At 34.0% G+C, this 18,465-nt stretch overlaps 1 protein-coding gene across 7 annotated transcripts in view; it reads left to right on the top strand.

Annotated features, from left to right (window-relative positions):
• The window catches only part of DIP-epsilon (Dpr-interacting protein epsilon), a 293,049-nt gene that overhangs the window by 202,765 nt on the left and 71,819 nt on the right, over positions 1–18,465 (top strand). For 6 of the 7 annotated variants that reach the window (XR_011420230.1, XM_070219387.1, XM_070219383.1 and 3 more), the window contains 2 exons: positions 18,056–18,214; positions 18,283–18,411. Coding sequence is in view for 6 of the 7 variants with exons in the window: in XM_070219387.1 (XP_070075488.1) it covers positions 18,056–18,214; positions 18,283–18,411 (288 nt within the window). In the remaining variant the exon portion in view is untranslated. Of the gene's footprint in view, positions 1–14,731; positions 14,874–18,055; positions 18,215–18,282; positions 18,412–18,465 lie in introns of those variants that run through there. The other variant, XM_070219388.1, reaches the window with a different exon arrangement.

Here is an 18,465-nt window from a genome sequence, read left to right as displayed (position 1 = left end):
TATCAGAACTTTTGTACGTTGAAGGTGCGATCGTCACGAGTTTTTTAACTCGTTTGGAGGTGTTTTTATTTGATATCAGAAGTTTTTGTTTGTTTACTTTTGCTCTCATGGGTGCTTATATAAACATTTAAATTTAAATTTTTCAATCATAATTTTTAAACTATTGTATTTTAACGAATTAAGTTAAAAAGGCGTTGAAGGATTTCAAAATACCTTTTAAACGAGGTATAGCACATGTCTGTACCTTTAGTAGTGTAGAACTTGCAAACTAACGAAATTTAGCTATTTTTAGCTTTTTCCCGCTAAAATAGCGGCTTTTTCCAAAAGTCGTAGAACAAAAGATTCCTATATGGAACTCTTAAGTGCAAATTTACTGATTCCATGACCCTAAAATACAGTTCGGATACCCTCACACAAAATTCAACTCAGGGAGCGTTAGTTGTTCGAGCTGTCAAAAGTGGCTATTTTCGTATAAAAATTACTTTTAAACGTGACTTTTTACATAAACATGATATATACCAAAATTTAAGGAATCTCAAGGGCTATACAGTTTAAAGTTGTAAGGAAAATCGTTAGAGCCGTTTTTGAGAAAATTAAAAAAAAGCAAAAAAAAAAGTTTAAACAAATTTTCTTTTGTTCATATCTTTTTAACTATTACATTTACACAAATTGTATATAGAAGGCATTTATAGCATTTCCTTTCAAACGAGATGCAACACAAGTCTGTAGCTTTAGTAGTATAGAAGTTACGGCTTTCCGAATTTTAGCTATTTATAGCTGTTTTCCCACTAAACTAGCGGGTTTTTCCAAAAGTGGTAGAACAAAAGTTTTTTATATGGATGTGATGAACGTCATATCAAATTTTCAGAACTTAAAAAACATATTTTGGACAAGTGGACAAACTGACAAACAATATTAAATTTCCATTTTGGGAAGAAGAAGAAAGTCTTATTTTGGCTATAACTTTTGAACGGAGCGTCGGAATTTATCATATCGACGGATATTTTCAATAGGAGCATTTATCCCCACCGGCCCCAACAGCTCCAAATTTCAAAATTTGCACTTTTCATTTTCACCGCTCTCTCTCCCAATCCAATTGGTTTTCTTAAAGTTTTGGTATGCAATCCTTTAAGTTTTTGCAATACCTTTCGATTGGTGTATTACTCATTACGATCGGACTATCACAGCAGATTTTCAATTTTGCGGCTATATAATAGTAGTCGCCTTCGCACACTCTCCTGGTGCGCTTCGTCACTACATGGACTGCCGTCCATAGTGATAAAACCTATGCCAACAAATTGCTTAGATGCCCTTCTACATTATTGCATTTAAGGTTCCATCATAATTTGAGTCAATCAAAGCCTATGAGCCATTGAAGTAATTTGTTCACCTCTATTAACAACCAACTTGATGCGGTGAACAGGCTTAAAAAAAATACAAGGAAAAATGTGTGCCCTAAAATATTTGACAGTTATTTAGAGGCGTCTTTTCCCGAATTTTTGAAATAAATCCCACTATTGTACTTCGAAGAATGGAATTTATAGAATTTTTTCCGTAAGAATGGGAAAAGTAACAAGTATGTTAAAGTCACTCTTACGTAACGAGTTTGTCGTGATTTCACACAGTAGGTTTTTTAAAGATAACAGTGGCGTAGCCTTAAAATTGTGGGGGGGATTTTTTTAGGCATATTAATCCCTTAAAAATATAATTTGTCTATGGTCGGCGCCTACTGCTAACCAAATTGAAAGGCACATTTTTACGAATGTGTCAGATATTTATGTAAAATGGGATTCAAAAATAGTTGTTACTTTTCACGTTCTTACGGAAAAAATTCTATAAATTCCATCCTTCGACGTACAATGGTCTTATTTGTCTTGAAAATTCGGTGAAAGACGTCCCTAGATGCCTGTAAAATATTTTAGGGCATATATTTTTCCTTGTATTTTTTTAGGCGTAGTAACCGCATCAAGTTGGTTGGGAATAGAGGTGAACAAATTACTTCAATGGCTCATAGGCTTTGATTGACTCAAATTATGATGGAACCTTAAATGCAATAATGTAGAAGGGCATCTAAGCAATTTTTTGGCATAGGTTTTATTACAACTGAGCACAGACCCTCGAAGATATCTTAAATCAAAAAAATTAAATGTTGCTATTTTTTTCAAACCGCGATTGCCCAAATACCACCCGTTAAACGCAAAAACTAATTATGCAGATATGCTTATATACGTCTATATCAACATATTTTAATGCCAATAGGCCTGCACCTTTTAATAAAGTCCATTTTGTTGACCCGTGTAATTGTTAAAAAGGCAACATATTAAATCGAGTTGATCTTAAGATATGGGCGATTCTCTGCTGTCGCACGCGACGTTCGTACGCTTTGCAGGTGAAAAAAACCATCTTCCAGGACTTCTTTTCTTTTGGCTATAGGCTTAAATTAAAGGTCTTGATTGGCACTAAAATATGTGATAGGGCTGACTTTGGGACATTTTTCGTTCTTAAGATATATAAAAACAAGACAGAACGCTATAGTCGGGTTGGTGTCCCGACTATCTAATACCCGTCACGCAGCTAAAGGGAATGCGAACAGTGTTTTAGGGTTGGTGTCCCGACTATCTAATAACACAGGTCAACAAAATGGACTTTATTAAAAGGTGCAGGCCTATTGGCATTAAAACATGTTAATATAGACGTATATAAGCATATCTGCATACTTAGTTTTCGCGTTTAACGGGTGGTATTTGAGCAATCGCGGTTTGAAAAAAATAGCAACATTTAATTTTTTGATTTAAGATATCTTCGAGGGTCTGTGCTCAGTTGTAATAATACCTATGCCAAAAAATTGCTTAGATGCCCTTCTACATTATTGCACTTAAGGTTCCATCATAATTTGAGTCAATCACAGCCTATGAGCCATTGAAGTAATTTGTTCACCTCTATTCCCAACCAACTTGATGCGGTGAACACGCTTAAAAAAATACAAGGAAAAATATATGCCCTAAAATATTTTACAGGCATCTAGAGGCGTCTTTCACCGAATTTTTAAGACAAATAAGACCATTGTACGTCGAAGGATGGAATTTATAGAATTTTTTCAATAAGAACTTAAAAAGTAACAACTATTTTTAAATCCCATTTTACATAAATATCTGACACATTCGTAAAAATGTGCCTTTCAATTTGGTTAGCAGTAGGCGCCGAACATAGACAAATTATATTTTTAAGGGGTTAATATGCCTTAAAAAAATCCCCACCACAATTTTAAGGCGACGCCACTGTTATCTTTAAAAAGCCTACTGTATAAATCACGACACACTCGTTACGTAAGAGTGACTCTAAAATACTTGTTACTTTTCCCATTCTTACGGAAAAAATTCTATAAATTCCATTTTTCGAAGTACAATAGTGGGATTTATCTCAAAAATTCGGTGAAAGACGCCTCTAGATGCCTGTAAAATATTTTAGGGCATATATTTTTCCTTGTATTTTTTTAAGCCTGTTCACCGCATCAAGTTGGTTGTAAATAGAGGTGAACAAATTACTTCAATGGCTCTTAGGCTTTTATTAACTCAAATAATGATGGAACCTTAAATGCAATTATGTAGAAGGGCATCTAAGCAATTTTTTGGCATAGGTTTTATTACAACTGAGCACAGACCCTCGAAGATATCTTAAATGAAAATATAAAATGTTGCTACTTTTTTCAAACCGCGATTGCACAAATACCACCCGTTAAACTCGAAAACTAAGTATGCAGATATGCTTATATCCGTCTATATTAACACAATTTAATGCCCATAGGGCTGCACCAAAAACACTGTTGGCCTGTGTAATCGTAACTCAGCTAAAGGGAATGCGAGGGAGATAGATATATAAACAATTTTGATTGTGTATAACTTTTTAATGAATAGTCCGATTTGAAAATTGTCTTCTAGATTTCGATAGGTATAAATATACACAACAAAATTGCATTTATACTTCTCGGATATCTTCAAAGATGTAGGCGCAGGACACATTTTAAAATTGTTAGTGGGCAATTGTGGGCGTAAGAGGGGGCGTGGCGCTCGGCTGAAATAAACTAGCGCTGCGTAAGAAGCCCAAGAATATGTGTGAGAAATCTCAACCTTCTAGCTTATGTAGTTTCCAAGATCCCAGCGTTCATACACACGGACAGACAGACAGACGGACAGACAGACGGACAGACAGACGGACATGGCTAGATCGACTCGGCTAGTGACCCTGATCAAGAATATATATACTTTATGGGGTCGGAAACGCTTCCTTCTAGCTGTTACATACTTTTGCACGAATACAATATACGCTTCTACTCTACGAGTAACGCGTATAAAGACCAAGACTTTCGCACGCGACACCAATAGAAGTGACTTAAGGGGTTATATACCTTTTTGAGTGAAAAAATTGAGGGAACTTTGGATTTTTTTTCAGGTGTGTAGCAATTATTTTATGAAACTGAAGTTATTATTTATTGATAGTACATGTTTTTATCGAAACAACAAGCCTTTGATCTTGAAAATATATGAATAATTTACAAAGTTATGGCAATTCTCTCGGAACCCTTTTTTTTTATAGCGGCTTGCGGTGACCACGATTGCACAAGAACTATTTGATCGATCTTCTTCATTTTTATACCCTTGCAGAGGGTATTATGATTTCAGTCAGAAGTTTGCAACGCAGTGAAGGAGACGTTTCCGACCCCATAAAGTATATATATTCTTGATCAGCATCACAAGACGAGTCGATCTAGCCATGTCCGTCTGTCCGTCCGTCTGTCCGTCTGTCCGTCTGTCCGTCTGTCCGTCCGTCTGTCTGTTTCTACGCAAACTAGTCTCTCAGTTTTTGAGCTATCGGGACGAAACTTTCGCAAAAGTCTTCTTTCTATTGCAGGTAGTATATATGTCGGAGCCGACCGGATCGGACAACTATATCATATAGCTCCCATAGGAAGGATCGAAAAAAAAAAATTTTAAAAAAATTCTAGCTTCGGTGTTTTTTGAAATATTACCTTCTGCTTTTTAAATATTTCTGAATTTCGAATTAATTATTTAAAAAATCGGACTACTATATCATATAGCTGCCATAGGAACGATCGGAAAATTAATGGAAAAGTAATAGGAAATAAATTCTAGCTTCTTTGGTTTTTATTGTATTATCTTCTACTCTAGGATATGACTCTTTTTAAATATTTCCGAATTTCAATTTTAATTTGATCAAAATCGGACGACTATATCATATAGCTGCCATAGGAACGATCGGAAAATTAATGAGAAATATTAGAAAATTGAACATTTTTGCGATTTGTTAATTAATAGGAATGATCTGCAAGGGTATATAAGCTTCGACTGGCCGAAGCTAGCTTCCTTTCTTGTTTTTTTTAAATTACTCGTAATGATTGTGCCGAGTTCGTGAACGATTCAGTTTTAATGCGTCAATTTTAATTTCGCAGAAAAAAATTTGTTAATAAAATTTTTAGTACTCGAAAAATCAACTTTTTGGAAAAATTGTTACTGTATGCAGAAAAAAGCTAATATTCTTGAAAATAATCGTTCACGAACTCGGCACAATCATTACGAATAATTTAAAAAAAAAATGAAGAAGATCGATCAAATAGTTCTTGTGCAATCGTGGTCACCGCAAGCCGCTATAAAAAAAAGGGTTCCGAGAGAATTGCCATAACTTTGTAAATTATTCATATATTTTCAAGATCAAAGGCTTGTTGTTTCGATAAAAACATGTACTATCAATAAATAATAACTTCAGTTTCATAAAATAATTGCTACACACCTGAAAAAAAATCCAAAGTTCCCTCAATTTTTTTCGCTCAAAAAGGTATATAACCCCTTAAAGTAACGAAACATGAAGGAATATTTTAATGCAGTTAATTTCACAGTGTTCCTTTTTCTTTCTTCTTTAAACTGTATTTCGTTTGCTTACAAAATATTAAGTGGTTATTTCTTTATTTGCTTCGTGACTGTCACATGCTACATGTCGCACGCAACAGTTTTTTCCGTCATTTTCTTAGATTTTTTTCTGTAACCTTAACGTAAAAAAAAAACGTTTAGGAGGCACTTTAAAAAATACCAAAAAATGTTTTTTTTTTGTCCATATAACAGGTATTGTCCTGGAAAATTATCCAAGGATATTAAAATTACTTAGCTTAGTTGAGGATCCATCTAACTAGATTCAAATATCAGTGCAAAATCATATCGAAATATGTTTTTTTTTCAAGTTATACGCTTTTTGGCTTGGTTGACATCCCTAGAGAATTGCCTATATTGCGGTTGCATAAAAATACACAGAAATCCGTCATCCAAATTAAAGCAAAATTAAAAGATTTTTTCTGCTCCGGTCGAGCTTACGATTCCTTGAGCCCTTTGTTTTCGAACGAGTCGAGTAGCTCATTGTAAGAATTTAGGAGCTGAGCTATTCGATATGAAATTTTTGTGAGCTGATTTACTCGAGCTGTTTTTGAAAATGGGAGAAAAAGGGCTCTACGAGTATACTCGTGCAGGGCTCTAATATAAACTTTGATCGAGCATAACATTTTAACGAATGATCTGATAGGTATAAATATACACAACAAAATTGCATATACAGGGGTGGTCAAAAGTATTTTCACAAATGTAAATGTTAACTGTACTTATATTTTGAACTAATAATATAAACTTTTGGCACCTATAGAAAGAGCACTTCAATTCCGTTTAAATGACACAAAAATGTTCTTAACCCATTAAGACCCCTTTGAAAAGTGAGCAAATTTTGCGAAAGTCAAATTTTCGACTTTTTTCCTGGGGCTTAAAACAAAAATGTTTTGATGCAAAGTTGTTCCCCAATCAAAATTAATAATAACTGCAAAAAAAAAAATTTCAAAATATTTTTCCTTGTATTTTTTATGATTTTTTGAATGGAAACCTCTCAGTAAAATTTTGTATGAAAAGGAAGAAAAAGCGGCAAAAATAGCTATTTTCAAAAATCATAAAAAATACAAGGAAAAATATTTTGAAATTTTTGGGGAACAACTTTGCATCAAAACATTTTTGTTTTAAGCCCCAGGGAAAAAGTTAAAAATTTTATTTTCAAAAAAAATTGTCTAGTTTGCTCACTTTTCAAAGGGTGCTTAATGGGTTAAGAAAATTTTTGTGTCATTTAAACGGAATTGAAGTGCTCTTTCCATAGGTGCCAAAATGTTTATATTATAAGTTCAAAATATGAGTACAGTTAACATTCAAATTTGAGAAAATACTTTTGTCTAGGGTTGTATACTTCTCGGACGCCAGACACATTTTAAAAGCGTTTGTGGGCGTTAGAAGGGGCGTGGGCTCGGCTGAAATAAACTTGCGCTGCGTAGGAATACGGACAGACAGTCAGACAGACAGACAAAAATTGGTGCTGTAGGGGAGAAGGAGGCACTAATAGGAGGAAACGTTTGGTTAGCAGCTATAAATAAAGAGCCATTGGAATGAGACTAGTATCATCGGAAAGGCTGTTCTTTTGGCTACAACTTTTTCCTGGGGTAATAAAAGTACGAAACTTACTTGTTAACGGTAGGGGGATTCCCTAAACTGTTGAATTGCTGAATTGTTGAAAATTCAACAAAAAATTTCAGCAATTAAGGGAACGACCCAAAATGGTTCCTGTTGAATTTTCAAACAGCTGTTATTTGTTGAAAAGTTTCACGGAACTTAAAGCATGTAAAATTTGATTTATTATTGCTAGTTACTGTCTAAAGGTGTTACCAAGGTAAAAAGAACCACAAATATGCTTTCTAAGTTGATTTTAAAATAAATAATGCGTACTGGTGATACTAAAATGTTACAGAGTTGCCACGACTTTTGAAAAAAGGTGACAACTCTGGCTTTTCAGCAATTCAACAACATTTTCAACAGCCCCGAGGCTGTTGAATTGCTGAAATTTCTGAAAGTTGACTTTGTATGGAACAGCTGATTAACAGCTGACCAAAATTCAACAATTCAGCAATTCAACAGTTTAGGGAATCCCCCTTGTATAGTAGAGAATCAAAACCATCGATGTAACTTTCAATATTTTATAAACAGCGATGCATCGATGTAGTTTTTCAACCATCGATGCATCACTAAGAGAAAGAGACGCTAAGCAGCCGTAAGTAAACTTGATAAATGAGCACTTGTTTCCAATATTTTAAGTTTTGCTACAGTTTCTTTCATTTGAAACCCCTTAGGGCGGTTGTGGATGAAGTGTAGTTTTTAAAGAAATGGACTGAAGTTTTTTTTTATTTTATTTCCTTTATTTTCGTTTTGTTTTTCATGGATCTCCATTTTTCGTTAAATAAATACAAGTTAGTATTAAGGTTCAGCAAAACAATAATTTTATTAGCAATTGGATCAATTTACGGGAAATTTAAAAAAAAATTAAACAAATTTTCGATGGTGTAAGCGATATATCGTAGTTTTTAACCATCGATTGTGAAAACATCGATGTACCCACCATCGATGGTTTTGCATCTCTACGGTATAGGGTAAAATAGATAATTTTCATAAAATTTTATGGGACTCTTCTATTCTAAAATGGAGTACATTTGTGCTTTTTTTTCTATCCTTTTTTTACTATTCAAAATGCGGTTATAGCTGTTTGAACCGGAGGTCCATATTTTAGTGGGTTTATTATTTTTCTTGTCAATTTTTTTTGCCGCCCCTAACCGCTACTTAGGCGAGTTTGCTCAGTTTGACTGCAATCTGGCTCATAAAACTTTCGCTTACAAATTCGACCATGAGCGCAACCAATATTGCGACTATGACCGATAGTTCTACCAACCTGAAGTCATAAGAAATAAATTAAAGACCATGTGTTATCATATAGTACCATCAACCATTTTCACCCTAAAAAGAATTTTTGAAGATTGGACTAATACCACGAAGATTGAAGACCAACAACATATTAAGTAAGAGAAACGCGTTGGGCATGAAATTTGCCTTAAAAAAATCTCGCGAGCGACCAATGCACATTGGGATGAAATCCTTTTTTTTTTTGGCATAAAGTCCAAAATTATTTTGTGAAATTTGCCAAAATTTTTTTTAAATGCGTTAAAAAAATGTTCAACTGTCATAAAACTATTTTTAAAAAGGTTTGTATAATATGGTTTGTATAATATTGCTTAGAGGACTTAAATTGGAAATGCTCTTGTTTCGTGGTGTATTTAATTGTTTTATCGAACCATGCTTTATGTAGAAGTTAACCTATAAATATTTGTGTTGCGTGGAGCAACTAGCAATAAAATGGAGTTAATATGTTTTGCGCATACTTGCGCCATTTCGTAATATTTAAATAGATTCGGAACAACTCTACATTAAAAGGGGCGAACTGCTGTAAGTCAGTTCCCTTACCAAAAGATGTAATTCTGCTTTTGGAGCTACCCCTTGTTAAAGAAGTCAAGAAAATTTTTTTTTCTATTTTCTAAGGTACACCGATTTAATGGCGAGATTTCTAAAGTTTAGAAATTAATTTTTATGAGTTTAATTTCTTCAACTGATGGTAAACATTTAAAACATTCAGTAAACACGGCGGGCAATTTAAACGAGCCGTTCGGCCACATACTATTGCACTATTGGCCCCCTTCTCACCTATTCTTGTTAATAATTAATTAATTTTATACCCTCTTCCCATAGCGTCCATCTGTGTAAAACGGTTGGAATTTTTGACAAATGTGAAATTCGTGTTCCCATAGAGTTTCCATCCACATCCAATAACAGCTGACTTAAAGAGCAGTTGCTCAGCTCAATATTAACGAAAGGGGACTTCAACTTAAAAACTTAAAAAGCATATCTGAACTTTTATAACATATCCTATAACGAGAATGCATATATATTGCTGACTGGGGGAGAACCTAACCTCCCGTACCTTCTCTCCGCTTTTACTACGCCACTGTCTAGCCAATATTAATATGACAAATTTGTAAGCAAAAACAAATGTGTGCTGTCTTGGTAATTTATAGCAACTTTGGAACTTTATAGGAGTATGTAGTTCACTATTAATTAATATTAGTTATTATTTACGAAGCGCAGAACATATTCTGAAATTTGGTTGCAAACATACAGTGGCAAGCAGCTTATTTCGTGCAGAGCCAAAATAAAACTTATAAGTCGTATTACTCATAAAGTAAAATAGATATCAAATAAATTTCTTTGCAGCTTTATTCAGTGTTATACTAATTTACATTAAACCATTTTAATATTTTTTTTATTCTATTAGGTAATACTTAAATCGAACAAATTTCAATAAAAGTAGCTTTTTACAAGTCGCAGCTTATTTCGTGCACGCAACAAAATCCTTAAAATATATGTTAAAACTTTTATGAAAAATGTTGTGTGGCTTTTGTTATGTTTGGTAATATCTTCAAAACATATTATCACCAGAAAAAGAGAATATCTTTGGATAATTTAGTATATTACGTAATTAACGTGCTTTAAATTGTATTTTATTGAAAAAAAATCCTTAAAAATAAAATAAGAATCAGGTTATTCTTGACAGTCAACAATTTTATTCTTTAATTTAAATTATATAATTGGGAAACTAAATTTATCACGAAAGATGCATATCCCAGGAACGCAAAAACCGACTATTTACTGTGGTTCGGTGCCCTGGTAAAACTTAAAACTAATTTTTTGGCCTAGTTTTATAAATTTTTTGATAATTTTTTTTATTTAATGTGGAATGTTTAAATCATTCATTATTAAGAGAAAAAAAATTCTTCCACCCTCAGTAACCTCAGAACATGCCCAACCTATATCAGTGCTGACACTTTGCTTAGCCTTAGTTTTTAGGTGGGTGTGGTAAGAATCAGAATTCCGTTGAAAGCACATAAAATGCGTTTAATAGTAACTATAATTAGTCAGTGAGCACTCTAATGAATAAAAAAATGATTCCAAATGAAAATGGGACGAATGACGTGCTTTATAGCCTATTTAAATATGCTTAGATTTTTCTTAAATGTGATAAGTAGCATATTTCAACTTGATTGGTCAATAAGTGTAAGATCTCGCTTTAGGACGGGAATGGTTTCTACTTCCCTTAGAGTTCTAAAGAATGCATTTTGGGACCATTCACACCACTTAATTTACTCATATGAAGCTTTGGATTACATATTTTGAAAATCTAGGTCGTAAATCAAAAGATTCTGTGATTTGTTAAATAATTTAACAAGTTTTTTTGATGTTTTGGCCATTTAATTTTCAAAAGTTGAGTAATTTTTAAAATTTCTGTAGATGTTTTCGTACGCGGAACAGCTTACATTTTGGCCCACTCATAGCAACCTGTTTGTAAAAGCCTTTCCGCTCATAAAAAACTGCAAATAGTTAAACAATAGCCAAAAAGCTACAGCTTAAGCATTTTTTTTAATTTTTTCCCGTCATCGATTTAATATGTTCTCGCAGTCATCGTTCCATTTTCCACAGTCAAGAGGAAGAATTCAGACTTGCACCGAGCAAACATCGCCTAACCATCGCATAAAAGAGCCCGTCAAAGTCCGTCAAAATTGGCAAACCCTTACGGACCATCTGTCCAACGGATGGTGGATGGATCTCTGTGGGATTATAACTTTTATGGATAAATGGATTTTTATTATAAAAGTTTTAAATAAGTATTATTTTAAATTTTTATTTCAAAACTTTCATAACAGTTATTTATGATTTCTATTTTAAAAATCTTTCATAACAGTTACCTATGACTTTTAAAAATAAAAGTCTAGCAAAGACTTTTATGTAGGGGAGAGGTCTGTAGGTTGGTACACCTTTTGTTTTTAATCTGCCATTTCGACATTCACTTCTGAAACTTTACGCATTTGGTACTGATCGAAAGGTTAGTCTATTAGCTTTAAAAAAACCAACAGAAAAATTTTTTTGTTCCTTAGGGAAAACTATAAAATAATTTAGTGCGACTCAAATTATTTCCCATCTATTTTTTAAGATCTTAGACCAAATAACAATTAAAATCAAAAGGCTCATTGAACATTCACTTTTCCCCTAATATCAAAGAAATGTACTAGGCAGAAAGCGACCTCTGTTGGCCTAAGGCCTTTTTGTATGAAAAAACGGGTGTCTCAACTTACACGCTCAAAGTGTCTCAACTTACACAAAATGGGATGTTTCGGGAAAAAATTAATAACGTTTTTTCTGACTGTCACATTAAGCTGATTCTTTTTTAAATTTGTTAACAGTTAAATTACTAATGTTTTAAATCTCATACCAAGTTATTTTATGCACGTTATTAATTTTTAATGGAATTTTGAAAAAAGATGACAAAAACTTTTTTGGTGAAAAATGGTGCACGACTCTCACAGCTTAAATCTGGCTAGAGCCTGGCTTATAATGTTTTCCCCAAAAGTTTTGTCACTAAAAAGGACTACAAAAAAAAAAAAACAAGAGTGAACGCTATAGGCGGGTTGTTGTCCCGACTATCTAATACCCGTCACTCGGCTAAAGGTAATGCGAGGGAGATGGAAATATACAATTTTTTTGATTGCGTATAACTTTTTATTGAATGGTCCGATTTGAAAAATGTCTTCATTTCGATAGGTATAATTATACACAACAAAATTGCATTTATACTTCTCGAAAATCTTTAAAGGTGTGGGCTCCAGTCACATATTAAAATTGTTAGTGGGCGATTGTGGGCGTTAGAGGGGGCATGGCGCTCGGCTCAAATAAACTTGCGCTGCGTTGGAAGCCCAAGAATATGTGTGGAAAATCTCAACCTTTTAGCTTTTGTAGTTTCCGAGATCTCAGCGTTCATACGGACGGACAGACGGACAGACGGACATGGCTATATTTACTTGGCTAGTGACCCTGATCAAGAGTATATATACTTTATAGATTTGGAAACGCTTCCTTCTCCCTTTACATACTTTTGCCCGAATACAATATACCCTTTTACTTACTTTACTTTTACGAGTAACGGGTATAATAAAAACAATTTTTTTAGTAGAAAAGTTTTGTTAAAATTGAGTGTCTCAACTTTTTTGAGAATCAAAGTCTGTCAAAAAAATAATAGTCTTTTAAAAGCCAAATAAAAGTCTTTTGAAAATATCAGAAAAACCACACATATTTTAGATACCAATTTTTTATAGAAACATTAGGAGTACTTAACGTTTATATACCTAACACAGGCCGACAAAATGTGACATGGGTCGGTGTCCAGGCCTGCCACCATTTTATTTCGATAAATTTGGCTTTTCTAAGCATAAGTTGCCACTACGCCTATAGTCCATCAGCTCTGGTATTTGCGGTATCTTTAGTTTAAGAAAATCACAAATTTTCTTCGTCTTTTGGGATATATCTTCAAGAGCGGTCAACCAATTTTGGTAATCTTTTCGGAATTAAATGGTTACACATCTCTTTTATACGGTCGTTTTGGAATCAATCTAACTCAACCACAAGAGGAGGTAAGCGCATTCAAAATTTTAAAGTCACAGCAAAGTTTAAAAATCTTCATTTGTGAACAGCGTTTAAAAATTAAATAAAAATATTTTCTTCTACAATTCATTTTTGATCCAAAGACACCGTATGTCCTCAATTTTTAGAACACTCATCAAAATTTTGTGAATTGTTTTGGAATTTTTAAAATTGTTTTTCTTCCTTCCTTCACAGGGACGATTCACAAACAGTGCCCAAACCTGTCACAATTTTAAATAACATATTTCTAAACGATCTAAGTAGTTTTGCTTTGAATGTAAGCACATGAGCGTAGCCTACTAATCTTTGGGGGCTGAAATGACTGAAGTGTAATCCCCCTCCAGCTTTTTACTTACGCCCATGTATAAATATTTTTAAAGCAAGGGTCACTTGTGCTCAAAAATAGTTATTCGTTACGTAAAATAGTAACAGGTTTGGGCACTGTTTGTGAGTCGTCACTGTGAAGGAAGTAAGAAAAACAATTTTAAAAATTCCAAAACAATTCACAAAATTTTGATGAGTGTTCTAAAAATTGAAGTCATAAGGTGTCTTTGGATCAAAAATGCATTGTAGAAGAAAATATTTTTATTTAATTTTTAAACGCTGTTCACAAATGAAGATTTTTAAACTTTGCTGTGACTTTGAAATTTTGAATGCGCCCACCTTCTCTTGTGGTTCAGTTAGATTTAATTTTCCAAAACGACCGTATAAAAGAGACATGTAACTATTTATTTCCGAAAATATTACCAAAATTGGTTGACCACTCTTGAAGATATATCCCAAAAGACGAAGAAAATTTGTGATTTTCTTAAATTAAAGATACCGCGAATACCAGAGCTGATGGACTATAGGCGTAGTGTCAACTTATGCTTAGAAAAGCCAAATTTATCGAAATAAAATGGTTGCAGGCCTGGACATCGACCCATGTCACATTTTGTCGGCCTGTGTAATCCTTTTTTTTCATTAACCCTGATGGGAGACGCAGAAAATGCTAATACATGGAGTAAAAGAAATTATTTTGTCAATACTACTCACTAACAGTGATGTACGAAATCGAAATTACTTCGTACACGTCAGAAATAAAGTACACGACTTAATGTACATATCAAAATAAAATACATGTATTTTTCTCGAGTTTTTTATTTTATTTTATAATACACAAGGAATAGTATACTGTGCGTATCAATCATTTTCAAGTATTATACATTTGTAATACAAAATTTGTATAGTATTTTGTGTGTTATTTTCCTACTAGATATATCCAATGGTTTCGGATTGTAGTTATCAATTTCAATTTATCCGTTTTGGAGCATTTAATCTTCTGGTTCTTTCTCAATATCGTCAACCTCGATCGTGTTAAGAAATGTACTGAGGAGTGAGCTACTACTGTCATTGTGATTGGTATTTTCGTCCAAAGCATTATGGTTCGAAGTAAGTTTTTTCTAAAATAATTTCTAAAATCAATTTGAGAAAATCATATTCACTTCCTCAATCAGGCCATAAATTTTACGAATTATTCGTTTCAAATGATTCCTAGCTTTACCATAATATTGCCAGGGTCTACATTTAACAGTCGGCGAAGTCAAGGATCCAACTATAACGAAGCCAAAGATACATCGTTATACCCATTACTCGTGGATTAAAAGGGCATATTGTATTCGTGCAAAAGTATGTAACAGCTAGAAGGAAGCATTTCCGACCCCATAAAGTATATATATTCTTGATCAGGGTCACTTGCCGATCCGATCTAGCCATATCCGTCTGTCTGTCTGTCTGTCTGTCTGTTCGTCCGTATGAACGCTCAGATCTCGGAATCTACAAAAGCTAGAAGGTTGAGATTTTAACACATATTCTTGGGCCTCCTACAAAGCGCAAGTATATTTCAGCCGAGCGCCACGCCCCCTCTAACGCTAACAACCGCCCACTAACCATTTTAAAATGTGTCCTGCGCCCACATCTTTAAAAAGTTCTGAGAAGTATAAATGCTTTTTTTTTGTGTATATTTATACCTAACAAAATGTAGCAGACATTTTTCAAATCGGACCATTCATTAAAAAGTTATACGCATCAAAATTGTTTATATATCTATCTCCCTCGCACTCCCTTTAGCTAAGTTACGATTATTAGATAGTCGGGACACCAACCCGAGTACAGCGTTCGCACTCCCTTTAGGTGAGTGACGGGTATAAGATTGTCGGAATACCAACCGGACTATAGCGTTCTCCATTGTTTTGCTTTGAATATAAGCACATTGGAGGCCGAAATGCCTGAGTTTTAACCCCCCTCCCTTTTGCGTTTAAAAATAATTAGGGGAGAGTGGGGCAATTTCGTCACTGGGGCAATTATGTCACCTGCAATATCTCGGAATCCATAAGTCGTAAAAATATATAATTTTTTTGTTTTATTAAATGTGTTTTAATAGTTCAAAAGCTACATTTAGTTCTCGACGATTTTTTTTCTGTATGCCACAATTGAAAAGGGATAAGATACATTTTTTTTTTATATGGGCACTTCCAAAAAAAAGTCCACCAAGCCAAAAACCTTAAAACTTGAAAAAAACATATTTCCACATGATTTTGCCCCGATATTAGTTTCTAATTAGTTGGATACTGAGCTTAACTACAAATTTGGAGTATAGTTTGATTATTTTTATGACAAACTCCACCAATTTACGCAAAAATCAGTTTTTGGCTATTTTTTTGTTATTTTTTGGACCTGTCTTCTGTTGTTAATTTATCCTATAGGAATGCTAATATGTGACATTTTTCTGTACTGAATGCTTCATTCACATGCTAAACTATTAAGTTAAAAGCAAAACATCCAGCAATTGAGAGATAGAGGTAAAGAAATTCGCTTTACAAAACCGTCGGAAAAAATGTCCCGAGCGACATGTCCCGAGCGAATGTGGTAAACTATTAAGTTAAAAGCAAAACATCCAGCAATTGAGAGATAGAGGTAAAGAAATTCGCTTTACAAAACCGTCGGAAAAAATGTCCCGAGCGACATGTCCCGAGCGAATGTGGTTGAGACTGCATAAAAAAAAAACGGCAAGGAATTTTTGAGTAAAACCAAAAGCATTTCACAGCGACATGTTTGAACAACATTCTAAAAAAAATCGCAGTAAAATATTCCATCAGAATTCGCTAATTTCTGGTGTTGTATGAACTTCCCCGAAATCCACTTCTATTTTTGTCCCGAGCGAATACGGCAGTTTTTTACCGATATCTTAAAAACTAAAAGCGGTACAAAATCAAGATTTTTACCAAAAAATAGAGCTTGGAAAGAGTGAAAAGAAAAGCCCATAATTAAAATTAAAATCCATTGTTTTACAATTTTTTTTCAACTTTAAATGTGTGCAAATGTCCCGAGCGACATTTTGGAAGTCCCCATATAATACACAGTGCTATAATGTGCATTTCTGCGTTAGTGATTTTTAACTTCGCGCCTAATTTCGGAAGAAAAATAATTATTTCTAAAAAAGTACTGTGTGGGGAAATTTTTTACCTCTCCTATGTGGCGAGATAGCCACAGTATATTGGTTTTACTTTTTAATTTTTTATAAATCACCAAGGCAATTAATAAAAAGCTTTTAAAGCTTGGTGCTAACCGCATTCAACAATAAAAATAGAAATATATATCATATTGTCTCAAGATGGACAAAAAATAGCTTTGAAAAAATGCTGACGAAATTGCCCCACTCTCCCCTACATGTTACTAAAAAAATTTTTTAAAGTAATTTTTTCAGCTACCAAACAAAAAATGTAATAAAAAAATTTTTTAATTTTTAAATAATTTTTAACATTAAAACCGCAGATAACCTTAAAATTGTTGTCAATATTTTCCGGGTTTTCTTCATTTTAAGCAGAGTAATTTAAAGACGTTTTGAGGGATTGCAAGTCCTTAAATAGCGATTTTGTACTTGTACAACTTAAAAACAGAATGGTGACTTTTAACTACCTAAAAGCGTTGCTGGGAACTAGTTGGGCAGCCAAATTTGTAAATTTTTAGTAAAATATATGATAAAACATAAACACTGCACTTTTCCTTAGGATTGTAACGGGGATAGGCCTAAATTATCGCGTTATTTGCGAACGTTTGTTTTATTTTTTCTATTATTTTCGGGGCACCCGACATAGCGTTCTCTCTCTCAATTTTCTTCAATTGTTCACTTGCTCACTTGCACACTTGTTCTGCCCTTAACTTTCTTATTGACTCTAAGAAAACAGCTGATTAACTGAAAAATGCAAAATGCATCCAAAGAGATAAAAAAAACACTTTTTGAGCCAAAAACAGCAGGAGAGCAAATGAGGAAGTGAGCAAAAATAACCAAGTGAACTGTTTAGTGAGCCACTCTTTTTTGTTCACTCACTCATGACCAACCCAACCCAACCACTACTGCCGAGCGCTGATAGAAAGAATTTTGTCGCCGAAAGTAACAGAAATTTTTCCCTAAGCTAATTTTGAATGATAGTTAAATTGTCTCATTTTACAAGCGCTGTTTAGCGTTTACAATATCTGTTTGATTTTTCCTTACATGAACGTGGAAAAGTTTTTAATAAAGTCCATTTTATACTTCATTCAAAGCACTTTTAATGCCCACTTTTTTCCTTCAGTTCCGCCCAATATAGATGATGCTCTGACCTCTAGTGACATCATCGTGCGAGAGGGTGATAACGTGACGCTGCGCTGCAAGGCGAAAGGCAGTCCAGAGCCAACCATTAAGTGGAAACGAGATGACGGGAACAAAATAGTTATTAACAAGACGCTCGAAGGTGAGACTATCTCTATTTCAGCTTTTAGACTGTTACTTAAATAAGCGCCTTTCTTGAAATTTGTGCAGTGCCCGACTTGGAAGCGGACTTCCTAGAACTGGAACGGATTTCGCGCCTGCATATGGGCGCCTATCTGTGTATAGCCTCAAACGGAGTTCCGCCAAGCGTGTCGAAGAGGATAAAAGTCAGCGTGGACTGTAAGTTGATGAATAACCTGGTTGAGTTAAGCCACAGTCAAACTACTTTCTTGT

The sequence above is a fragment of the Drosophila takahashii genome, chromosome 2L, assembly GCF_030179915.1.
Source record: "Drosophila takahashii strain IR98-3 E-12201 chromosome 2L, DtakHiC1v2, whole genome shotgun sequence".
In the NCBI taxonomy this organism is placed as follows: Eukaryota; Metazoa; Arthropoda; class Insecta; order Diptera; family Drosophilidae; genus Drosophila; species Drosophila takahashii.
This window is presented reverse-complemented; position numbering and strand designations above follow the sequence as displayed.